Consider the following 25388-nt stretch of genomic DNA (forward strand, 5'->3'; position numbering starts at 1 on the left):
AATTTTCAATGACTTCACAGAAACATTGAGGTTGGAAAATACCTCCAGGATCATTGAGTCCAACCTGTGACTGGTCCACCTACCTTGTCACCAGCCCAGGCCACTGAGTGCCGTGTCCAGTCCTTCCTTGGACAGCTCCAGGGATGGGGACTCCACCACTGCCCTGGGCAGCCCCTTCCAGTGTCTGACAACTCTTTCTAAGAAGAAATTCCTCCTGATGTCCAACTTGAACCTCCCCTGGTGTAACTTGAGGCCATTCCCTCTCCTCCTGTCCCTGTTCCCTGGGAGCAGAGCCCAAATTCCCCCTGGCTGCCTCCTCCTGTCAGGGAGTTGTGCAGAGTAAGGAGGTCTTTGATTCCAACAGCTGATAAGTGTCTCTGATGAGTATGGAGAAAGCCAAGGGCATTCCCAATTCACCATAGACAGACAGGCAGCTCAGATCTAGCACAACATTCAGGCTCCAAACCCACAGATACCAAAGTCCAGAGCTGTCATTTTCTCCTGTTGCAAGGATCCCCAGCGCCTGGATCCATCCTGCTCCCATTTCAGAAGAAGTTGGTTCTTGCCTAACCTGCAAGGTGTTTTCAGAAGCTGCAGCTCTAATGAAGATCCCAGTCTCCAGACCAAGTGTGGTCATGCCCAGTTGACTCCTTTCTGCCCCTGGGTCTTTGCACCTTTTCCAGGACCTGGCTCAATTTAAGTGAATCTGAGATAGGGAGACGAGGGACTTGGTCACACCATGAGCTTTTGTCACCAAGTTTTAATGACTCTCCCACTCCCCGGATCTGCTCAGCCACACACTGGCCAGAAGAGAGAGAGGGGAGGCAGGGAAAGTGATCCTTTGTGAGAAAATGTGGTGGGAAAAGGCCAAGAAAATTGTCTTATTCACCACATGAAGGCTCAGAAGAGGATGGTCTGTTGTCAGCACAGCAATATGTGAGAGAGAGGAGTTGGTGAAGCTGAAGATTGCAAGTGACTTCCAAATTCAAAGCAATGGTTCCAACACAAAATATAAGAATGGATTTTGAAATGAGAGTGATTCCCACTGAAAATTGCTGGCATAAATATCCACTCTGAAATGGATTGGAACAAGCAGAGGGGCTGACACCAGTCTCTTCTCTGGTAACCATGGACAGGACCCGAGGGAACAGCTGGAGCTGTGCTGGGGGCTTTAGTTGGATATCAGGAAAAGTTATTCTCCCCAGAGGGTGTTGGGGCACTGAACAGGCTCCTCAGGGAATGGACATGGCCCCAAGGCTGCCAGAGTTCCAGGAGGGTTGGGGCAGTGCTCTCAGGCACAGGGTGGGATTGCCGGGGAGTCTGTGCAGGGCCAGAAGTTGGACTTTCCAACTCAGGATATTCCATGTTTCTATGATAAGTTATCAAAGGGCAGTGCTGGGTCTGGCCAAGGACAGCATCAGTCACCAGCCTCCAAAGTGTGAACAGGTCAAAAGGGAATTCATCCTTACTTCTCACTTAGAGGCATTAACATTGATATTAAAACCTTCAGAGGGATTCCAGGATAAATATATTAGAGAAAGATCATCAAGACTTGGGAAACTGTTTATGATGCTCTGGCTGCAGCTCCATGATGAATCTATATAACCCTCAGTTTTACAAGGCACAGATTCGCTTCACAGACCAATTTATGAGTAAAGGCATGTCTGGGAAGTGCTTGTAATGACAAGAGAAGAGGTTTTACAAGAAAAGGTGTTCTGGCTCATCAAGATTCCTGTGGTATCATGACAGGCCTGACAGAAAAGAATGCAACAGCATGGAACAGCCTGAGCTGCAAACTTGCATACATGGGATAGCTTAGAGCCCAGCCAGATGAACTGGCTAGGAAGTACAACAGTTTATCACTGTAAATCACAGGAAAATTGAAGTGGAGAAGGACACCAGGAGGTTTGCAGATCAACTCACAGCAGGGTTAACTGAAAATCGAGAGAGCTTGCTCTAGCCCTACACAGTTTGGAAGAATACCCAAGATTTCTCTCATCCCTGTGTCTGCATCACAGCAGTATCACAGGGAATAATGTTTGTCTTTGTCTAAAGGTTACTTCCTTTGTTGTAACCTGCATCTGTTACCTCTGGTCATTTCCCTGTGAGCCTCTGGGAAGTGTCCACCTTCACAGCTACTCCTCAGAGAGACATAAATCGCTCCTCCCATTCTCATTCTCCAGACTGATCAGATCCAGATTTCTCAGCCCGTCTCTGCACCCTATGTGCTGCAGCCCACTGACCACCTTGGTGGGCATCCACTGAGGAAAAATGTAGCTGGCGCTGGGAGAAGGACCTGACAGGGTGAACTCGGGATGGACATCCAGGTCTGAGCTGAAACAGCTGGGGGAGGCTGCTGGTGGGAAAGAAAGTGAATGAGGACTCAACTGAGCTGGGAGAGAGAGCTACCCTTCTGAAACCAGCAGCAGAGGCTGATCAGAGCAAACCATCCCATCCTAGCTGCAGGAGGCAGCCCCCACTTCAGGAGCTCCACTGGCCAAGGCAGGCTCATGCCAGGCACACTGTGGACAGTCCCCATGTTGCATTGCATATGTTTGATCAAGCTGATAAAGTAACTAAAATTATCCAAATTTCAGCTTGGCTAAAAAGAAAAAAAAAATCAGCTGTCTGTGCTCAGTGCACACAGAGGGGTTGTGGGTGATTTTGAGCCAGTCATATCCTCCCCCAGAGGAGAACTGCTGAAGTTGACAGGTAATGAATGATATCTGTCCCAGATGGGCTGAGCAGACACAGGGCTATGCCACAATTAGACAACCAGGAGTGGCAAACCAGATCTGGAGAGACTGGGACACCCCAGTCAATACCTCCCACCCATCAGTGCTGACTTTCACAGCTCTGCATCATACAGGAGTTAGGGTCAGAGGCTTCAGCAAGAAATACCTTCTTTCATTAACAACAGACAACTTCTGGAACTGCCCTTTCCCAGTATCCCCACAGAAAACCTACCACCATCCTCCACTCACGTGTGCTTGCTGCACCTTTTATGAAATGTAAAGAACATTTTGGCCTCAGCCCAAAATTGCCATTTATTAAGCAATAACAGGAATATAGCAGGCTACAGAGGGAGGAGAAAAGGGGTTTGATCCCTTTCAGGAAAAGGGAAAAAGCTGGATTGAAACCAGAGTAGTTATTACTCTCCTGTTTGTTCAGTTTGTTTTTATCTTTGCCAGACCACATTCCACCAGCTCTACAGGCCAGTGCTGAGTTACTCTGGCTCATGCCAGGCCTCAGGAATAACTTGTCATAGGTTTCTGTCACATCAGAGGATGTTTTGGGCATTCTGGACCATGGGAAAGAATAGTGAGAAACTCTCATCCCTATGGCAAATTTCTTCCTTCCATATTGGAGCAAAACCTGACACAGGGCATTTTAGGACTGTGTTTGGGGTGCAAGACAACCATTTCTTCTTCTCTCAGAGGCATCCTGCATTTTCTCTGGCAATTGATGGATTTATTGATTTACAAAAAAAAAATCGGAGAACAAAAATCTACTGTTATTCCAATGCCTTGATCATTCCTTGGGGGTTGAAAATTTTAAAAGGAAGGTCCAAAACATGTGTTTGACAGTAAATCCTGGTGAAGCATTGTGTAGTTCCATGGCCTAAGCCAGCAGCTGGTGTGATTTGGGATTAGCCTCTGGACAACTTATTTCACTTGGCTTTGTGATACTGAGTGATTTCACAGATCTGGGATATCTCTTCATTAAGTTCTTTTATTCCTGGGTTGCATCCCACTGTAAAGGCTCAATGCAAATCAAGCTGAGCAAATGGCAGAACCGTGGCCAAACATTGCAGGCAGTGAAAGCATAAACACAGTAAAAATTAATAATCCACTTTAGCAGCTTCCCAAGTCTGGACATCTGGGAAATCCTCAACATTCAGCATTTAAAGTCACCAGAATCTTTTTCTAGAAGAGATAAAAAGCATTGTGTTAACAGAAAAGAACCTGCCATATCCCCCTGATACGTTGTGGGATTTATTTCCACGGGTTAGGCTGGAAAGGAGGGATCAAAACCTGGTATTATGAGAGTGTGGCAGGACCTGACTGTTAGGGGAAAGGAAGGATGTTTTGTTTGGAAAAGACACTAGAACAGCTTGCCCTTCTCCAGGGAGAGCCACTCTTCCCTACATCTACTTCCCAAGGATTTCAGGGAGCATTTTGGAAGGAGTTAGACCTTAAGAATTTTACAAATCTTGAAGGCAGGTGAGAGAAATAGTGTAAAAATAGGTGACAATGGTACAAGCAGAGATCAAAACCAGAAATCCTTCCATAGACTGGGAATTAATTTTCAAATGCTGAGTTGCTTTTGCCCTTACAAGGATGTGCTGACAAACAGCATCTTGACAGACAGAGAAAGCAGCCTTCCCAGTCTGGGCATTGTTTCCCATGGAGGAAACCCTGGCATCAATAGTGAAGAGCTAAATGGAAAGTCTATTAATCAGAAAAAAATCCCGTAATCCCAGAATGGTTCAGACAGAGGGTCCCTGGTGCCCCCTCCCTGCTCAGGCAGGGCCATCCCAGAGCACAGGGCACAGCATTGTGCCCAGAGGGCTCTGCAGTATCCCCGCTGAGGGAGACTCCAGCCCCTCCCTGGGCAGCCTGTTCAGGGCTGGGCAGTGCCTAGGGCAGAAGTTCTGCCTCCTGTGCAGGGGCAGTTCCTGGGCTCCGTCCCTGCCCGTGGCTCTGGTGCCACTGCTGGGCCTGGAGCAGAGCCCGGGCCCGGCTCTGCCCCTCCCTGCACACAGGGACAGCCAGGGCTGAGGGCCCCTCTCAGCTGGGGCTCCTCTCCAGTCTGAGCAGCCCCAGCTCCCTCAGCCTTTCCTTGTTAGAAAAAATTCCAAGAATAGGGCACTTGGCTTGGTCTGCCAGAAAATCTGCATTTTGTAGAAGACACTCTAAATACACCTAGTGAACTGGAGCATCTAAAGCTGTACCTGGCACACAGGTCCAGCCCCATGTTAGGCAGCTCAGTTTTAAACCCTGGGGTCTGGCTTTCTCAGGGGTCTGCAGGCAGGACTTGCTGCAGTGTGCAGATCATACCTTGCTCCTCGGTGCTCTTTGACTTCCAGGGTCTGAGGTCCAGCTTTGGGATCTGACTGCAGCTCACAAAGCCACGGGGGTATCTGTTAGCCTGGAAGATATTCCTTGATACTTTAGTGATGTGGGTATTGTCACATATTATTCGTGACAAGGAGATTTTGGCCAGTGAACAGCGCTGGCGAGGAGTGAAAACCCCGGGGTTCTGCCACCAAAACCTGAAGGAGAAAGAAGAAACAACAGATTTTTGCCTTCTGCCTTCTTCACATTGATGACTCCCACCACATTAATTCCCATTAACACCAATTTCTTCTGCCAAGAACAAATTAGAATTTCTATTATTTAAATCAAGAGCCCTGACTCGACAATTGGATAATTGTCAGTCTCATAATCTGAAGGTCGTGGGCTCAATCCTCACACCGAGCACCATTTGTCAGCAGCCAGGGTCTATGTACAAATCACCAGCGGGATGGGACTGCTGGGGAAGGAGTCTCAAGCTGTTTATTTTCCAGCATCAGCCTCATTCCATGGTTATGACAATGGGAAGATGCCAGCAGCTCACGTTCCCAGCAGCAGACAAAGAACTTAATGTCACAACTTATTTTAAAAGTTTTTTGACCAATCACACAAAGCAAAAGCACATTGACAGTAGTTCCATCCAACCACTATAAGCACACATACCTTTGGTTAAACAATGCTTGCTTGTTTTGAATACAATACCTGCTTGTAAGCCTTAAAACACAATGCACAGAGCTCCATTATTAAGCTTAGAACTCCCTAATATCTCACTAGATAGAATTTTCTGCATCTTAGGGAGTTGTTCTAGACAAGTGTTAATACACAGACCATTGTTCTATTTGTCCTTACTTTTCTACTTCTTATATAATTTTTCTGCTGAGAAATCTTATGACTACTGCTTATCTCCAATCACAGTTCTGCTGCCTCTGAGGCCTGCCTTTTGCAGCTTTCCCAAAACCCTCTGATTTTAAGGATTTCCACAATTACCTTGCTTTTCTTTTGGCCATGGACAGGTAACAAAGCTGCAATTGAATTAATTGTCCTCAGATGAGGCACAGGTACCCTCTTTCAAATAGGAAAGGCTGCACAGACTGTGCACAGTGGTTACAGCCAAATGAGTGCCGTGTTGGAACAAGCCCTGTAATTACTCAATTTTTTAGAAAAGTGTTTGTTTCCTACCATAAGAACAGGATTTCTAGATGTGCAACAGACTATTTGACCCCACATCCTGGAGTCTGAGCTCATCCTAAGTCTTTCTCAGCAGAACTGTTTCCCAGAAACATGGGTTGTGATCCCATTTTCAGGCAATATTGCTGGCAGGTACAGGGATCTTGCTTCAGAAATCCAGCTTAAAATGGGGAATGTAACTCACGGCACCTGAACTGCTGCACCTGAAGCCCCTGAGCAACCTCAAGGAGGAGGAGGAAGAATTCAGGTGTGTTGAAACCTCATCACTGCTGAAGTGATTTTGGCTGACAAGAAAACCCCAACCCACCACATCCATCACAAGCAAAGATCAAACCCTGCCACATGTCAGAGCAGAGGGTTCCAGTTCAGAACTGGAGGAGGGAAGAAGAAATAGTGAGATATCACTTTGCTGGGAAGGCATCTCAGCCCAGGATCTCAACCATCAGACAGGGAATAAGAATGTGACAAAGAGAATGAAACTTTTGAAGGAGTACTGAAAAAAAAAAAAAGCAATAAACAACTGGAGTAGTTGGAGTAGTTTTCAGATCTGCGTGAAGAAATCTGCATAAACTCCACACTCCCTGTACTCTGGGGTTGGGATATCCAGCTCCCCTCTTACCTGTCCCCATCACGAATGTTCCTGAACTGGGTGCCAATGAGACAGGCCATGAGAGGCCCCACTCGGCCTCCTTTCACAAAGGGCTCTGCAAGGGCCCCAATCCAGATGTCAATATTCTTTGGTGTCCCATAGAGCTTCAGGAATTTCCTTGCCAGCTTCCGATTCCTCAACACATGCCCAAGTGACTTCACTCCAGAGGGCTGTGAGAGCCCACAGAATTTTCTCCAGGAGTTGTAACCTGCAAGTAGTTGAATGTCAGAGCAGATAGAGCAGTGATAGGCTACCCCCTCCTGGAAAGATTTTTCCTTCTCTTTCCCAAACCTGGGACACCAGTAGGGCACCAAAATGTTTAAAACATTTTTCTGTGTTTCTGTTAGTGCTACTGACTTCCCACTCCTCCAGAGCCAGCTCCCCCTGCCTGTTTTTGGAGAGCCATTCTTTGCAGGTGGGAGTTGTACCACCACCTTCCAGCAATGTTCTGCTCCACTCAGCAGGGATGCAACTGATGTTGCCTTCACTGAAAGTGAACCTGGACAAGATGTTGATGGCCCCTCTCTCTGTACAACAGAATGACCAAGTGCTTCTCCACAGCTGGTCCCTGTCCAGCCATGGGGACAAGCCACCCACTCCACGCAGCCCAAATTACTTCAGCCACCAGACTTTGCCAGCTGGACTAATTTTTCAGGACTGTAAACAGCCAAAAATCCACTGTGCCACAACTGGTGCATATTTCTGCATCTTAGTGGAGGAGATGAGATGATGCTTCAGCAAACACCTCTGCTGTAAGCCAGATGTCATGGAATCATGGAACAGTTTGGATTGGAAGGGATAACAAAGTTCATCTCGTTCCACCCACTGCCATAAGCAGGGACACCTGCCAGGGTGTGACACTATCCCAGGGTGCTCCAAGCCCCCTTCAGCCTGGCCTTGAGCACTTGAGTGATGGGGCAGCCACAGCTTCTCTGGGCAACCTGTGACCCGGCCTCACCAACCTCACAGGAATTTTTTTTCCTGATATCCATTCCAAACCTATTGTCTTATGTCTAAAAAACAGGGAGCATTGGGAGCAAAAGACACAGCACATGGTGCCTAGATGACACCACTGTCAAACAATTCCAGGACACTGAGAATTTGCTTAATCAGAAAATGAATTAGGGAGGGGTTTTGACCTTGCTATGCCATCATCACCTTCATGGATGTCTAATATAAGGGAGTACAGCACTCATAGGTGGGTTGAGACCTAAAGCTAAACCCAAATTCACTAGAAATACATGCCACTCCCACCATGTCAGGTCTGGAAACCCAGGATTTGTGGTTCTGATCAGGTCTGCATGATGGTGTTCCTCAATAAAGCATGGGAAAATCACAACCTTATGTTGTGGTCAAGGCAGAGCAATCTCTGCCAAAGTGAGCTGATGATGCCCGTGGATGTACTGCAAAGCCTCTGACTGGGCTTAAAACCCATGGAACCAGCTCAGTTTTCATCCCAGTTTCAAACAGGAGCCCTATTGCATCTCTCAGGATGTTGCTGACACAGCAGCTCTGGGCTCTTACCTCAGCATAATGACACTGTTGGGCAAGGACTCACTCAGGAGCCAGCTCTGAAGTGCTATCAACAATCTATTTCTCAAGACTATCTTGCAATGCCATTACACTGGTTTTGCACCTTGCAGAGCTCTGAGAGTGGTTCTGACATGCTTGGTTGTTTTTTTTCTCCAGGACACAGATTTAGTAGAGAAATTATGTGATATTCTTAACATATTGGAATCTGCTCTTCCAGTCATGGGTGGCTGGGCTGAACCACTACAAATGGTTGCAGAGAAGTCACAGGGGATTTACAGTCCTAGTTCCACTCCTGCAGACTTGTCGCTGAACTATTTTACCATTTTTTTCACTTGGACAATAGAAATGAGTCAGTCACTGAACACCAAGCTCTGGTCTGTAGAATGCCCCGTGTTCTTTTGCCTCCACATCTCTCATGCAGCTTCAGCCAGGCTTTGCCTTCAATGCTCAACCTCCACCCACTTACCTATGGTTGTTCAGAAACAAGGAAAAAGTTTGGGAAAGGGCATCTTAGAATCACTGAATATCCTCTGTTGGGAGAGATGTATAAGGATCACCGAATCCAACTCCTGACTAATTTCAGCCAAGCATGGGCTGGAGAAACTTCTCAATGTTTAATCACAAAAATGCCTGATTTCCACTTGTTTTTCTTTGCAAGCTCTGCTCCCACAGCTGACTTACCTGGAAGGCCATGATCTCGGCTGCGCTGCATGTTGAGTGCAGCTAAATCAAACCCAATCCTTTCAACCTGCTCAAAGAGCCGGTCCCGGAGCTCGCCCACCACCATTTGCTGCTGCGTCATCAGCTTGGCCTGGTTTGCCATGAGGCTCCGGAGATAGGGATCAATCCCACCTGCAGAGGTGGCAAAGGGAAACTGGGATCAATTCCACCTGAAGCAGGGACACATGAGCAGGGCACAGAGGACAGTGTGTGGCTAAGAGGCCCCAGAGAGGTGAGCACAGCTCATATTTAATTATAAGCTTCTACTACATGAGAATCAATTTCCCTGCACTCAAAGAATTAAGAAGAAAATGCTTTGAATAATGTTCTTGGAAGCCACAGCAATGAAGTGATCAGACCATTTTGGAACAAGATGGGCTGCCATTGTCTACATGGGACAGCTCTGTTGGGACAACTCTGGCTGGTAGTAAAGGCCATTTAATGCATTGAACACAAAATGCTTTTAAATTTGGCTGAAGCAGGAGTTTATCCAGAGAGGGCAGAAAGGATGAACGAAATAAGCCCACCCTGCAGAAAAGGATTTACCTTCTTGAATGATTCTCCAGATGGCAAAGAAGGAGGTTCTGAGCTGAATTTCAGGAGTTATGGGTCTGTAATATTCATCTAAGCGGCCAACGGTGGGAGGGACTGAGGCATGAGCAAAGCGAAAAGCCAAGGTGAAGACATTGGATATCCGAGAATCCACAGACTCATTGTAGCCCCGGTAGCGAGGAATGAGCCTGCGGAACCTGCATCCCAACAGGAGAGGCAGGTAGTCCCTGTAGGTTATGATCTATGGGGAAACAAGGAAAGGGTGAACTGTTAATGTCTTGGCCATCAGTTTCTGTGGAAGCAAAGTTGATTTTCATGTTCTCTCTGCCACAACATTCTGGCAGGTCAGAGCAACATAATAATAGGTTGGACTCAATGATCTCAGAAGTCTTTTCTAATCTAATTGGTTCTGTGATTTTGTGAAGATAAAAGCCTGCCAAATCCTCCCAAATATTGGCTCCTTGTCACCACACCACTCCCATCAGGCAGGCAGAATTGCACCCTTCATGCCTCAGACAGCAAAGATAACATCGGCAGATAATGGGGGTAGCACCACCCACGGGCAGCTCCCTGAGTCCTCCCACAGCAGAGATTTCCAGGCCTGCTCTCATGTCTCTCTGAGATATTGAGGAGGCAGCACAATGTATTTTAAAAAAGAAAAATCAAATTCTGTGTCAGCAGGAGAAAATGGATTAATTGTCTGAATACTGCATGAAACCATTGATGTAAACACAGTGATGGAGATGATGCTTTTTTGGACAATCTTTTGAGTGTTTGCCTTGCCCAACATGTTTTTCCAACAATACAGTAACATTTAAATGGACAACATAAAAACATAAACATTTTGATATTCCTGCTTTTTATTTTTGTTAAACCAGCTCAGAAGACAGGCTTTAAAGGAGGTGCAGTGCCTTTGGGAACCCCATGTCCCTTTGTCTCATAGGATCCAGGCTTTCCTGCCAACTGTAAAACCTCATCTGGCTTTGAGGCCATTCCTACTCCAAACTGGAGGCTGGACAAGAGACTTTGGGAGGTCCCTCCCAAGCACAGAGGTGCTTGTGTGACCCCAGGATCCCATTCAGTGTCAAGTCTCGGGTAGTGTGGCAAGCTAGTCAAGCTTGTGTGGGGTGGCCAAAGGATGCAGCTCCGTCCCAAGGAGACACCATGACTGGTTCCACCAGCACATGGGGCTTCTTCACAGAATCTAAGAGTGGTATGGGTTGGAAGGGACCTTTAAGATCATTCCGTGCCATGGGCAGGGAATCATTGAGAGGAGGGGATTCACAACCCAAGGAATTTTAATCCAAATTTCCAGTACCATTTTTATCAGGTACAAAGCACCAGTTAGAAAAGCTTTTCTTCTGACTTTTCTGTTTCTCAAACAAAAATGTGCCACTAAAAACCTCATCAAGCACTTTGTAAATTTAACAGTAGAGGTACATTCAGGGGGACCCCTCTGTGCTTGTCATTTCAGGCATCTCCGTGTGATTTTGCTTTGATCAAAAGGGGCTGGAGGAAAGAACTTGGTCCTTTCACCCCAGAATCCTGCACCCTTTAGCCACCCTGCACTAGTAAAATCCAACACATGAACCCTGTGAGACTGCAGGCAGAGCCAGGACAGGTGGGATGATGGCTGGTACCTGGATCATGGCTCCCAGGATCTTTCGTGCCTCTTGGTAGAGCCTCTCATCATTCCAGTGGGGATTGAGGCTCCTCAGCTTTCCAGCCAGGCGGTTGTGCTCCCGCACAAAGAGCGTGTGCATGCAGGCCAGCTCCAGCATCTCACTGGCACGGGTGTCACCTGGGAGGGGCACACACAACACTGGAGTGGGAAAGTCACATTGGGAAGCACACACAGAGGAATTTTTAGATGTCTCAATATTTGTGTTGTGAAGAAAGTGGGTAAGAAACACAGAGGAGAAGAGGGAAACAAAGGACTGGACAGTGCCAGGCAAAAGCTCAATTTCTGCAGAGTCGGCAAAAGCCAGGTGTTGTCCCGGCTGTGCTGAGAATCAGAGAGAGGTGGGGAAAGTTTCAGTGAAGGGCTGGGAGCATTAACTTAAAAAGTTAAATACAAGTAGATGTTTGGTCTCACAGCTTGAAAGAAAAATGCAAATGGGCAAAGGGAAGTCAAGATGACTAAGGAAGCTCTGAAACTCAGCAGGTCTTCTTCAAACCGGTTGAAACTGTGGCCAAAGCAAGGTGACAGTCACAAACAGGCTCTCTGGGGAGTAAAAGGAAAAGCAAAATGAGTCAACTTGGAGGAATAAATAACAAACAGCATCACAATAAAATATCAAATCCTTCTTCAAACATCTGGGGCAGGAAACGCAAGAGCAAGCAGGTGATGAGAGCACATAGACAAGCACTCAGAGAAAAGTAAATATGTTGTATTTAGTCCCCTTGTCCCACAGCAAATAGAGGGATTTGCTCCTGCACTTGGCACAGAGCCCTTTTCATCCACTCTCAAAGGCTGCCTGTGAGGGACTGCGGAAGGAGGAACAAATGCAGCACTGTGAGGTTTCCCTGAGCAGAATGCATCCAGCCAGAGCTTCCAACAGAGCTCTGGGAGGAAATGTCGAACCCTGGGAGGCAACTGCACATGTAAAACTCCCCCAGTTCTCAGGGACCGGAAAAGTCACAAATAAGACACTGAATTTTCAAAGGCGCTTCCGAAGCAGCCCGAACTGATGACTATAAAAGAATTGATGGGTCTGTTCCAGCCATGGAACAGGAACTGCTCCTCGCTGAGAGTCCACAGGGGCCAGAGGCCCATCCTGGGAAGTTATCTGATACTCCTGCCCGCTCTGCTTCTCACAGGGCACCTGCTTTTGGCCACAGATCCTGCATGGTCCTCACCAAGGAGAGACCTGCACAGAACTGGGGGAGCAGGTGAAGACATGGAACAACACGTGGGACAGGTGGACTGCTGTGGGGGCCTGGAGAGAGCTTGAGACACCAGGAGCTTTAAAGGAGAGAGCTGATGGATTCCAAGGACCATGGGGATGTTCAGAGGAACTTCAGCCACATATGAAACCAGCCAAGGGAATAGAAAGCAGCTCCACAGCTGATGAGATCTGTTGTGCCCTGAAGCTTTCTCCAGCACTGCCACAAGCAGCCTGGTATGGCCAGAGCCAGCAGGAGCCAGCTGGGAAGTCCTGCTCTCCAAAAGAAATAGGCCAGGGAGACACTAATTCATGAGGTCTATCAGAAGCATCCATCTCTGGGGTCCCACAGGTTTGTGGAAAGTACTCCCAGTACTCCCTCAGCCTTCACAGTGGTGGGAACACACCTTAAAAGGCCACCTTGGTCTGGTATTAGCCTCATCCTCATCCTAGGTGGGATCTGAGCTCCTCCCACAGTGCAGCAGGGACATGCAAACGAATCCTGCTGTGACCCAGCACAGTAGTTACACATCTGTTTCCATCTTGCTGGGATGGAGACAGTCATGGAAGGACAAGTACAGACCAGCCATTGCCTCCAGGCCAGGCTGCCATTGGTGCGCCTGCTTGACTCCACCATGGCACTGGTTCCTAGGTCACTCTGGGCCCTACACCAGAGTTGCTGAGCATGGATGAGACACCTTCACTCAAGTTTATCCTCACAAACAAGACTTGGAGAGGGTGAAGACCTTCCTCCTACCTAGCACAGCCTGTCTCAGTCTTTCATGCTTTGTTCCATTCCATTTTCTATTTAAATAAGAAAAACAAACAACTAAAGAAGCGAGCTGGAGCTGGTGGAATTGTCTGCTCCAGATTACAGGTTTGGGGTGCAAGCACCCAACCCACCCGCAAGAAAACAAGGGATTTGAGCTGCCCCGCTGGCCTTGAGGCAGGGCTCCTTCCTCATGGGACCAAAAGGCATGTACGCCCTGCCCCTGTCGGTGAAGTTGTGGTTCACAGCCAGGAGGCCCCTCTGGCTGCTCCGGTCCCGCAGCCGCTCGGCCACGGCCACCTCGCTGCCGTACACCATGCTGCCGTCCAGGAACGAGGTCAGGGCGTTGATCTGCTCCCGCACCGCCCTGCCCCGCGCGCAGGTGGCAGCTGAGCGGAAGAAAGGGAGGCAATCCCTTCTGTTGGTGATTCGGGGGTCGTTGGGTGGGATCTGCAGATAGAGAAAAGGAAAATTCATCAGTGGCTCAGGAGATGGAGCCAGGCAGGACCCCTTTCACAGGGCATAAGCCTCCAGCGTAAATCTTGAGATGAAGAGTCAGATTGACAGCAGAGATGCTGCTTTAGGAGCCCAAGTCCCAAATAGCCTGGAGCCTAAAGTCCTATGGATTCCTAAAGTATTTCCCCTGAAAATAAATATATTGGATTGCATCTTTAACACTCCATTTTCTTATCTCCATATCTACACCACAGAGAATTGTCATCCAGAATTTGTGACCCTTCCTTCCAGCACTCTCAAATGTATGTCAGGGAAACACTCAGTGATGCTCTATCCCATCATTATTTTTCTTGAGAGGAATTAGGAGGACATGTGGGAGGCAGAGCTGCAGCAGGACTTCAAAGGTGAGAGAGCAGGGCTGCAGGAGGGACATGGACATGATTTGGAGAAAAAGAGGCTCAGGGGGGACCTTCTTGCTCTACATAACTCCCTGACAGGAGGGGACAGCCAGGGGAGTCGGGCTCTGCTCCCAGGGAACAGGAACAGGAGGAGAGGGAACGGCCTCAGGCTGGGCCAGGGGAGGGTAAGGGTGGACATGAGGAGGAATTTCCACATGGAAAAGGTGTTCAGGCATTGCCAGGGGCTGCCCAGGGAGCTTTGGAGTCCCCATCCCTGGAGGAGTCCAAGGAAGGCCTGGACATGACAGTCATTGCTCTGGGCTGGGGACGAGGTGGGGATTGGGCACAGCTTGGACTGGATGATCCTGGAGGGCTTTTCCAACCCCAATGATTCTGTGATTCTGTGATCTCCGGGAGCAGGGACCAGGATGTAACTCCTGATAATGCCGCAGGCAAAGCTGAGAGATCTCAGCACTCCCTTGTCCTGTGCAAAGAGCACTTAAGTCCTATGGATTTTCTGGGGTATTGACACTCCCCAGTGTGCCAGTGTATGTGCCATTTCCTGTTTTCCAGGCAACACCTGTGCTGCCTTTGCACAACAGCCCCAAAGAAAAACCACATTGCTGAGGGAGAAGGCCAAATGCCTGGAAACCTGGCAAAGTCTGTGCCTGTGCCAGGACCCAGGGACCGCCCCTGAACACAGCACTGCCACCACACAGAGTGCTCTGACCTCCCTGGCCTGTTCTGGGAGGATATTCCTACATGGCCAAGGACCATGAGAGCCACCCACATCTCCTGATCAGAAAGCAGATGCCCTCTCCCTTCCTCCCCTGGAAGAAGGAGGCTGCCTGTACCTGGATGGGAAAGCAGGGAGGCTTCTTGGCACAGCTGGTGTCACAGTCTGTCCCGCCACCAAAGGGGACTCTGGCTGGGGTTTCTGGGCTGAAATCCAGGTCGTGGTCAATAAACTGGCCCCACTGCATGAACATGAGGGACCTCTGCTGGTCCATCTGCAGCTGCTCCGGGGGGAAGCGGACAATCTCGTTGGACACTTGTCGGACCTGCAGGGGTGGAGGCAGAACACATTGGTGGGAAATGACATACATGAATGGGTGCACCCGGTTGCAGGGTCATCAGCAAAAATTCCCCAGGCACTTCTTGTGCTTTGGCAACAAAAAAACCCCAAATCTGTCTGCGCAGGAAGGTGTCACCATCACCAAGTGCCCTTTGCTGAGCACAGTGCTGCTCTGGCTCTAGGCAGGATTCTGAGCCTCCAGGCCAAGACTCTCCCTTGATGGACGTAGGGAAATAGCTAAGCAAGCCTGGGAAAGGGAGACAAAACAAAATTTAAAAGAACTTTTTTTTTAATAGAAGTGTAGAAAAAATAGCCACAGGTAATTTCTGAAAATTATCTTGAAGTCCTCCTTCCTTCTCATCCCTTCCTCAGCAATCACAGTTCCCCCACCTCCACGTATTACTACAGAAAAAGTGGACACAGTGCTGTGGAGGAAGGTTAAGAAGTACAAGAAATCCATGAACACAACCCCAGCTCCTCATCAGAGCTGTTATTGCACCAAACTCAAGTGACCAGAAGCCACCTCACAGTGTCCCTGCTCACATCCAAGTGCCACGAGAGCCACAACCCCTGCACTCCACCCACCCAGGGACCCCCACATAGCACATATAGCATTTCTGGTCATACATTTTTCGTTCTGAGATTCCCTCTGGAGAATATGGCTCACTTTATCCCCTGGTATAATTGCTTTTCAGGAAACAACTGCCACAAACAAAATTAAAAAAGGTAAGTAAAATAATTTGGCATAAATGCACTCAATTTAAAAGAACATATTGTGTAATTCTGTATTCTTCCTGTGATTCTGCAGCAATCAGATTAATTTTCCTTTGCTTTTCCTAAAGGCATGGGACTTAGAAAGCATTTGTAATAGATGCCCCTGGATATTCTCAGACCATCACGCTGCAGCTGGTGAATTTAAGCCCCTCCAACCTGATCCACAATTCCAGCTAGTGGATGAGCCCTTTGATGCCTGCAGTCTGTACTAGAACTGACAATCCCTAGACCTGACACTGTGTTCTGAGACTGTTACAAACTTTACCAGTGGAAGGGGGAATCCAGAGAAACGCTTTCCTTCCGTCCACCCACGGGGCACGGACACACCATCCTCGTACTCCGCTGGCAGCCACCTGGCCAGGGCTCTGTTGGAAGCTCCTAGGGATGGGTTCCTCCTGTTAGAGGCAATGGAAAAACAGCAAACAGTTGGAGCCAAGAGCTTGTGGATATGGAGAAACATGGACCTTGGAATGGGAGCACACCATGGTTGGGGAACTGCTGCAGCTCCATAGGTTTGGCGCTATCAGTAAACCTCAGGATTATTAACAACAACAACAATAATCATAGAATTGTTAAGGTTGGAAAAGACATTTCATAATCTGCCCCAACTCTCAGCTTCTCCCAGGCAAGAACACAGGTGCCCCTGATGTCATCCAGCCTGAAAAAAGGCCCTCAGACTGTGGCTGGAAAACAAAGCTGGAAGCTGGACACCATGGAAAAGGGGAAAAAGCCTTGGAATGGAATTACCTATGGTCTTGAACATAAATTGGGGCTGTGAGGTTACTGTGCTGGGTGATTTTTTTGAAGGTCATTAACGAAGATGTCCCTGCCCATTGCAGGGGGTTGGACTAGATGACATTTAAGCCTTTTCAAAATCACTTCCAACGCAAACGATTCTGTGACTCTATGACTGTAGTTTGATTAGATGTCCTAGAGTGACTTTATGGTGCTCGTATCCCCATTAATCTGTTTAGCCCAGAAATAAGTTGTGCACCTTTAAGATCGGTTCTGAGAGCGAAGTTTGTTTTCAGACACTGCACTCACTCCTCCACATTCCTGCTCCTGGACTGTGCTGTCTGCAGCATGGAGAGACAGCAAGACAGAGCTCTCCTTTGCTTTTTAGTTAGTTTTTAGCTAGCTGAGGCAGAGAAGTTCCGTGGACCGTGGTTTTTCTTTTTCTCGGATCTGTACAAACCTGCTCTGGCCGGAACCCCAGCCGAGCAGCGGCAGCTCCGCCTGCGGCCGGGCCGGGCCTGGGCCGCGGTATTTCCAGCCCTGATCAGAGACTGAGGGAGCCGGGGAGGGACTGTTCTGAGTTTGTCATCTCCTTTGGAGTGGCAAGAGGTTTTATTGTTTAATATTGTTCAATTTTTGTGCTGGTGAATGCTTTGCCTGATAAATAAAGTTTTTTTCTTTCCCCTTTTCTCCAAAGAAATATTTTCCCGAACTGGCGGGGGGAGGGGCCGCTTGAATCTGCTTTCTAGAGGAAACCCCTTCGGAGGTTCTCTCCCAAATTTGCCCTGAAGCAGGACAAATACATTATTAAAACCTTAATCAGGGTACTAACATGCTTTCTTTGGAGTGCATGTCCACAGTGTGTTCTGGGGTGTAGCTCTGCCCCAGGCAGTGGAGAAACAGAGCACAGCTGAGCCCACCTTCCCCAGGCCTCAGGTGTGGATCAGGTAATGGACCTGTCCTTATCCCAGAGCCCACATCCCCCCCGAAGTGGAAGGAGGCAGGAAGGTCTCTCCTTTGTTCTTATACAATCCCCTGAAGGCTAAAGCATCCTGGAGCAGGAAGAGCTGGCTGAGCTCCTTCCTCTGCCTCAGCTGCTCCCAGAAGCTTCCCAGCTCTGTTTTTACAGGGAATGTTTCTGAACTGTCCCTATGCAACACCCCATGCTCAGCAATTTCCCACGTCTCCCACATTCCCCATTGCAGCCATGGGACGTGCAGGAGGTGCTCTCACAGCCTATATGCTCAGATTTCCTCCCACACAGTGTGGGGCAAGGGGATGGCTAGATCATGCCCAGTATGGATTTTTGTCAGGAAACCCTTGGAGACCCTGCCAAGGGGTAGGGCCAGACAAAGAGTCTGTCCCCAACATGGAGCTCCTCCTCTTTTGGCAAAGAGCTGGTTCAGGTACAACACCAGAAACCTTCCAAACAGGACTGGAATTAACAGCTCTACACATTACTAGGAAATACTGTGGAGTGTGAAACTCTAAAACAAGGTTCCTGTGTGAATCATCCCTGTGAAAGTGGGTCTCGTTCTACTTATGGAGGATGCTCAACATCCATCCATGGAATAATTTAGGGTAACCTACCAGCCCAGATCACTGAGTGCCACCTGCAGTCCTTCCTTGGACACCTCCAGGAATGGGGACTCCACCGGCCCCCTGGGCAATTCCAATACCTGACCACCCTTTCCAGGAAGAAATTCCTCTTGATGTCCAACCTAAGCCTTCTCTGGTGCAACTTGAGTCCATTTCTTCTCCTCCTCTCCCATCCATCACATCCTGTCCCATCCATCCATCCATCCATCCATCCATCCATCCATCCATCCATCCATCCATCCTCTTGCTGACACAGCCCCTCCTCACCTGTTGTTGCACTCGCCAGTAATGGTTCTGTAGCTAGAAGATGCACAGTTTATTTTCTTATCCTGCTGGTCACATCCAGTGGCCTTGAAAATCACCTCCACCTGAGCTGGAGTCAGCAAGTCTGGCAGGGAATAAGGGAGAAAAAAAGCCATGCAGGAGCACACTGGCCCTGCTGGGTTTACTCAGGTTTTCAGGTACAGGTTTTCCTGTACCTAGCATCATCTGCACAACCACAATGTGCTGTCATTTAACTCTTCCTGCTCAAAGACATGCTGAGGATGCTCTTTGAGCAGCAGATGCTTTTGCTGGGTTGGAAAGCATCAAACCCAGCAAAGCTATGGTCAGATCTTATTTATAATCACATATTAGGCTCACGCAGCAGCAGAATGGTTTTCTATTATTGGCACTTCCTCTCCTCTCTCTTTTATCTCCACCATAAAATGCAGTCACAGCTATCCTAGGGGCTGTTACAAGTTTTTCCCCTTGGAAGCAGCTCCCAGTGTGTGTCGCCCCTGCTGGGAGCTGCCTGGAAAAGAACCATCCTGTGGCTGGGCTTACCGAGGGCATTGTGTTTTGCTGTGCACATTTCCCTTTGTAGGGAAGCTAAGTGGCAGAGTTTAACAAGAAAAGCCTCACAGAATCACAGAATCATGGAATGGTTTGGGTTGGAGAGACCTTAAAGACCATCTTGCTCCAACCCCCCTGCCAAGGGCAGGGACACCTTCCCAAGTTGCTCCAGCCTGGCCTTGGACACTTCCAAGGGGCAGTCACAGCTTCTCTGGACAGCCTGTGCCAAGGCCTCAGCACACTCCCAGCCAGCAATTTCCTCCTAACATATAATCCAAATCTCTCCTCTTTTAGTTTAAAACCATTCCCTCTTTTCCCGTCACTATCTACCCATGCAAAAAGTCCCTCCCTATTTTTTATAAGCCCTTTTAGGCACTGGAAGGGGCTCTAATGTCTCCCTAGAGCTTTCTCTTCTCCAGGCTGACCCCCAGCTCTCCCAGTCTGTCTCCACAGGGAAGCTGCTCCTTCTTGTCTCTTGCTGCTCACTCCACATCCCAGCCTTCTGAGGTTTCCTGGTCACTGCTGCCACCAACAGTCTGGGTCACAGCATGGTTTAAAAAGCCACTGGGCTTTTTAAGGTAGGCGAGAAGTGGCAGCCAGGTGGCCCTTGCAGGGCTCTGTGATGGTACTGGAGCATCAGTCCTGGATGGAGAGGCTGGAGCTCTGCACAGCCAGTTCTGCCATCACCTTCCAACTCATCCTGTCCCAGAGCAAAGCCAGAGCACCCCATGATGTGCCTTATCCTGCCAGTGCTTTACTGTAATGTTGGTAAAGTGTTTGAGGCCAGGCTAGATGAGGCTTGGAGCAGCCTGGGACAGGGGACGGTGTCCCTGCCCATGGCAGGGGGGGCACTGGGTGGGCTTTAAGGTCCCTTCCCACCCAAACCATTCCATGATCCCCATGAGTTCGTACGTATATGGCAGGGTCCTCCCTGTGTGTCCCTGAGCTGTTCCTTTCACTAGCCCTGATTTGCCTCCTCTCAGCAGCCTGGCCTTGCCTGACTCCATCTCACAGAGGATGTTGCTCCTCCAGACACACGCTGAAATGTCCCCTCACATCTCCCCATTCTCTATTTGGACGGTGTTGTGTCTGTGATGTGACTTCAGTGCTGTCTGAAGAACTGCCCTCCTTGGGGCCAAGCTGCTGGGAGTCATCTCTGGGTTTGCTCACTCCCTACTCAAGCAGCAGAATATCTATCAAAGCTCTCCAAGCTTTGACCCATTGTAACATGAACCTCCATACAGCAGAAGGAACCAGGGAAGTGCACAAAACACTTTCACTAACTGGAAAAACCCCAAATAATATTTAAGATGGAAAAAGAACACAGAAAAATAACTCAGTTTTGCTTCACTGCAGCCACACAGGAAAGATTTGTCACAGCCCACCACAACCCCCTTTGCTTTGCTCCTCCAAGCCCCAGTGACCAAGCCCTGCGTCTTCCTCCTCTGCCTTCCTCCCAGGAAAGGGGGATCCTACCTGTGATGTTGAAGTCCCCCCTCACAGCCCATCGCAGCCTCTCTTTGAGCAGGCTCAGGGTGGTCTGCAGATAATCTGCTGCCCGGACAGCCACTCGTGTCCCTCCCACTGGCTGCTTGAAATATCTCAGGAGCTCTGCTGGGGTCAAGGCATTGTTCTGCAGGTTCTTCTTTATGCTGCAAGGGACAGGAAACCAAAATCTGAAATGGAGCAGGGGCAGGGATGCTGCAGTTGCACACCTGAACATCAGGCATGGCATGCCCTAAGTCTGAACTGCTGGAGACAGTCAGTGGGAGAGACCAGGGCTGCTCCTAGCACCCTCCACAGAGCAGCAGAGAGATTTGCAGGAAGGGAGTCCCTGAAACTGCCCAGCTCCACCTGCCAGCAAGCAAATAACATCTATGAGGCAAACCTCACTCAGCTGTTATCCAGATCATCAGTTTCTCTCACTGTCCGGAGGCCTCAAATGTCTCCAAGCCACCTGTCCTAAAGCTCCTGGAGCCTCCTCTCTGCTGGAGCAGTCCCCATGCCAGGGAGGGGATTCAGAGTGTGGCTGCTGGCAGAGGACAGGTATGGGCTGGTAGGAAGCTGGACACTCCCAAAACATGGCTGGGAGTCCCACAAAATGTCCTCACTGCAGCATCCAGCTGTTTGCTGCATCCACAGGAGGGAACCACTGGAAATAAGCAGGAGCCTGTGCTGGTCTCAACTCAGGGCTCCTGCTCAGAGCAGCCTGAGGGGTGCAATGGAGCCCAGCAATAGCATCAGGTGCAGCTGTGAAGGTGGGAGGCCCTGGCACAGGGTGCCAAGAGGAGCTGGAAGTGTCCGAGGCCAGGTTGGATGGGGCTTGGAGCACCCTGAGATAGTGGAAGGTGTCCCTGTCCATGGCAGGGGCTGGAACAAGATGAGCTTTCCAACCCAAACCAGTCCAAGATTCTGTGATTCTTTGAAAAACGAGATGGAGGAGGTCATAGCTCCCGGTGACCCGACAGACTGGTGTAAAATCCGAGCGAGCAGACAAAAGCCGGATGACAGCCCGCTGTGCTCCCGGAGTTCCCCAGCCCGCTGTCCCTGTGCTGCGGGAGGAGGAGAGGTGGGGGAAGCTGCGGTGCAGGAGAAGACAGAGGCCAGGGGACAGGGACGGGGGACATGCCACAGCCAGCCCAGCTCTCACCGCTCCCGTGTGCGCTTGTAGGCGGCATCCACCAGCTGCCGGGCCTCGGCCACGCTGCTCTGCAGGGACGTGTCCGACAGCTCCAGCGGCACATCTGAGCAGGGAAAGGGAGGAGCAGAGGTGAGGGTGCCGGCAGGGAGCATCCCTGCACCTCCTCCACCTGGGAATTGGACACAGAAGTGCTGGAGGCAAGTGCTGCTCACTCTCCAGAGATCTGCATATAAATATATTCCTCAGGGGAGTTTGAGAGTCTCTCCTGGGCATGAAAAGAATCCCTCCATCAGAGGAGGCTTCAAACAGCCCCAAACAGTGAGAGGTGCAGGCACCGTCTGTGCTGCCCTTTCACAGCAGAGCATTTGAACAGGTTGTCCAGAGAAGCTGTGGCTGTCACATCCCTGGCAGTGTCCAAGGCCAGGTTAGAGGGAGCTTGGAGCACCCTAGAATAGTGGAAAGTGTCCCTGCCCATGGCAGGGGGTGGAATGGGATGAACTCTAAGCTCCCTTCAAACCCAAACCATTCTGGGATTCTCTAATTCTATAAGCAGCCCAATTTCTCCGTGTCTTTCCCCAGTCCTTCTTGCAACCTCCTTCCATTTTCACAGCTCCCCTTCCTGCCCTGGGGGGAGCTCCCAAAATGAATTTCATCTCCATCACCTGCTTGCTGTGGGTCACAGAACGGAAGGGACAGGCCCTGAGGGCTTCTCTGAGTGACAGCACTTTCCTAGAGTTTCTGGGAAAGAGGAAAACTTCAGAAAATAGCACAAAGGGATAAATATCTCCCAAATCTCCCCAGTTTCTTTTAAATATCTTCCCAGATCAGCCCAGAGCTCAGCTCTTGGACAATCCTGATGAGAAATTATTGCCTGGACCACCATTTGAGACAAATGAAAAGCCGGGTATGTGCTTTTCATAAGGATTTGACATTGTAAATTAACAGATGGAGGCCTCTATATGTTTTGTGATTCAGGGCTGGAAGAGGGGTAGTGACTGCCCCATCTCTACACTCCACAGGCCCTGGTAGCTCTCTCAGGTGCTGGCACAGGGAGGGAGACCCTGGTTCCATGGGCATGGTCCAGTGCTGGGAACTGATCTCCTTTACCTGATTTTAAGGAATCAGGCAGGATGTGAACTGGTAAAAACCTGAAAGAGCCAAGATCAGTGCCACAGAAGGTACAAACTGTGCCCCTTCTATGCTTCTGAATGACAGTCTCTTGTAGACATAGCTTGATCTTTCCCCCTCAGAAAATCCCCTGATCTGCAGAGTCTGAGGGAAGGACAATACCGTAGGAAGAGGATACAGATGCCTGGAACAGGCTGAGGATCACCAGCAACCCCAGGAAGGTTTCTGCCTTCATCCCTGCAAAGAAATGTAAGTGAAGATGACCAAGAATACATGGATGCATCAGGAAGGTCTGTGCCAAGGTGGAGGATGGCACATGTCAAGAGAGCTCATGGAGCATCCCCTGCCCAATGCAATGCTTCCAGGAGGGAGTGCACTGCCTCAGAGGTTCTGTCAGCGCCATGTGGAAAAGGAGCAGCCTCCTGTCTCAGGGAATGCCAGCACTGGTGGGAACGTGCTGCTTGGGACTTCGGGGGCCAGGACAAAGGGACCAGAATCTGCTGCCAGCACGGCACACAGAGTGTGCAAGGGAGAGCTGGTGGGGAAGAGGGAAGAGCCAGGATAGCACGGCAGGTCCTCTACACCTCTGCTTCTCTGCCTTTAAATTCCAAGAGTCCTCCTTGCAAGTAGTCGTGTCACATAAAAACATAAAAGGAATGTATTCTCTTTATTCCTGATTAGCCTGGGATTGAGGATATTCAGATTAAAAGTTACACCAAAAATTTGGAGGAAATAATACTTCAATATTTAGAATGTTGCTACAAAAATCACTATGAGTGAACTGTTTGTGTTCCTCAATAGAGCCAGAGTGAAGCCAACCATGAGCTTGGTATCACTCTATCCCCATAATTATAAAATACAGCATTTATATTTGTATTTTAATGGGAATTTATTCAGTTATTACCTAGCTGTTCCTTTAACATGGGCTGCAGAAGCAGTGGGAAGTATTTAATAGCCATTTAATAGATGTTTGGGATGTTTTTCCCCAAAGCTGACCCACTCACCTCCCAAGGCTGCTCCAAGCAATCAGCTACCAGAATGAGCCCAGAGCTGTGGGCTGAGCACCCACCGTGAAGCTGCCTCAAAGGCACCCTAAAATGCCCGGCTAAGCCCCGTCCGTGTGGAGGAGTCCCCGGCGAGAGCAGCACCGCGCTCCAGGCGCTTCCCGGCCGCGCCCGGTGCCAGGCGAGGGTGGAAGCAGCGGGAACCACAGAGCTCAGCCCCAAGCTCGGCCCCAGCTCCCCAGTCCCACCCCCGGCAGAGAAACAAACTCTCCACAAGAGAAAAGAGAAAAGCGCCTGTGCCGGGCCAGGCTCTCACCTGCGATCCGCCGCCTCTTCCCGGCCCGCGGCCCCCGCCTCTTTTATGCGCCCGGCGTTATCAGCCGCGGCTGCCGCGGCCGCTCCGCGGGCGTGGGCGGCCAGCCCGGTCCGGCGCTCACCTCACCCCCGCCCTGTGCCCGCCGGGGAGGCTCCTTTGCTCGCAGCTGGATGCACAGCCTGATGCTTCACCGGAGCTTTCCCGGGATTTTTGAAGGTGGAGATCTGACCACTGCGTGGTGGTTTGAGTCTTGAGCTCTTCTGGGGGTGTCTTCCAGGGACAAGGTTCCTTCCCCCATGGTGCTCTTCATCCTCTGCTGTTTTTAAAGGTCAAAGCAACACTTTCACATCTACCCCCGGAGACACCTGCAGTGCCCAGCACTCCCCATCCCACCTCCTGACGTGCTCTGCCCCACATCCCCTGGGGGTCCACGAGAGCTGCTCCTTCTTCCTGCGCAGGAGAAGGCACTGGGATGATGGTTTGAACAGGCATCACCCTCCAGCTGCTGGTCTGGAGCATCTGGTCTGCCCAAAGTGCTGCTGCACCAGGAGCTCAGCTGGCAAAGCATCTCCTCTGCCACGGGCCAAAGCCTCTCTCCCTGTCCCAGTGCAAAAGCATCTGATGGACAAATGCTGACAGAACAGAGGGATACTGCTGGATCAGTGAGGGATGTGTTTGGGCATGGAAGTGCACGGGGACACAGAGGAGCTGCTCCTCAGCTCCCCCTCACTGCACATTGCAGTTGTGTTTGCCCTCATGGATCAGAACTCCTTGGATAAGCAGTAACCGGGCTCCTGCCAGGGCTCCCCAGGGCTGGTTGGATGAAGGTCTTCACCTCGACTCTGTCCTGCATGGACACCCCGGGACACACAGTGGCTGTAGAATGGTACAGGTGGTGCAGTGCCTCTGGCAGTGACTCTGCAGGTGTGTCCATCTCCAAAGCTGGGATCCAGCATCTCCATCACCAAAGCTGCCTCCTTGTAGGTGGAGACATGAACTGATGATGGTCCTGGTCCTTTAATATTTTAAAGAAAATCGGCAAAGCAAATTACAAATC

The 25388-nt window shown here is 49.8% G+C and overlaps 1 protein-coding gene across 1 annotated transcript; it reads right to left on the reverse strand.

Annotated features, from left to right (window-relative positions):
• Positions 1 to 3699: 3699 nt before the first annotated feature.
• Positions 3700 to 24346, reverse strand: EPX (eosinophil peroxidase). The gene is made up of 14 exons (XM_041424993.1): positions 24332 to 24346; positions 23174 to 23248; positions 21893 to 21986; positions 20719 to 20894; positions 18676 to 18796; positions 16340 to 16469; positions 15080 to 15286; positions 13506 to 13821; positions 11358 to 11518; positions 9712 to 9958; positions 9127 to 9297; positions 6883 to 7120; positions 5061 to 5275; positions 3700 to 3926 (listed from the first exon to the last, which is right to left on the reverse strand). Exons 2-14 carry the CDS (start codon positions 23244 to 23246, stop codon positions 3898 to 3900), a joined length of 2178 nt encoding a protein of 725 aa, XP_041280927.1. The 5' UTR covers positions 23247 to 23248; positions 24332 to 24346; the 3' UTR covers positions 3700 to 3897.
• Positions 24347 to 25388: the final 1042 nt, after the last annotated feature.

This window comes from Onychostruthus taczanowskii, unplaced genomic scaffold (assembly GCF_017590055.1).
Source record: "Onychostruthus taczanowskii isolate IOZ18803 unplaced genomic scaffold, ASM1759005v1 scaffold86, whole genome shotgun sequence".
NCBI classification, from domain to species: Eukaryota; Metazoa; Chordata; class Aves; order Passeriformes; family Passeridae; genus Onychostruthus; species Onychostruthus taczanowskii.

Excerpts from the sequence above, each read along its gene's own strand:
- EPX (XM_041424993.1), bottom strand. The coding sequence starts at position 23,246 with ATGAAGGCAGAAACCTTCCTGGGGTTGCTGGTGATCCTCAGCCTGTTC. Across the intron at positions 13,822-15,079 it reads CTCCCTGCTTTCCCATCCAG|ATCCCACCCAACGACCCCCG; the intron begins GTACAGGCAGCC and ends CTCTATCTGCAG. Across the intron at positions 3,927-5,060 it reads AAAGAGCACCGAGGAGCAAG|AAAAAGATTCTGGTGACTTT; the intron begins GTATGATCTGCA and ends TATCTCTTCTAG.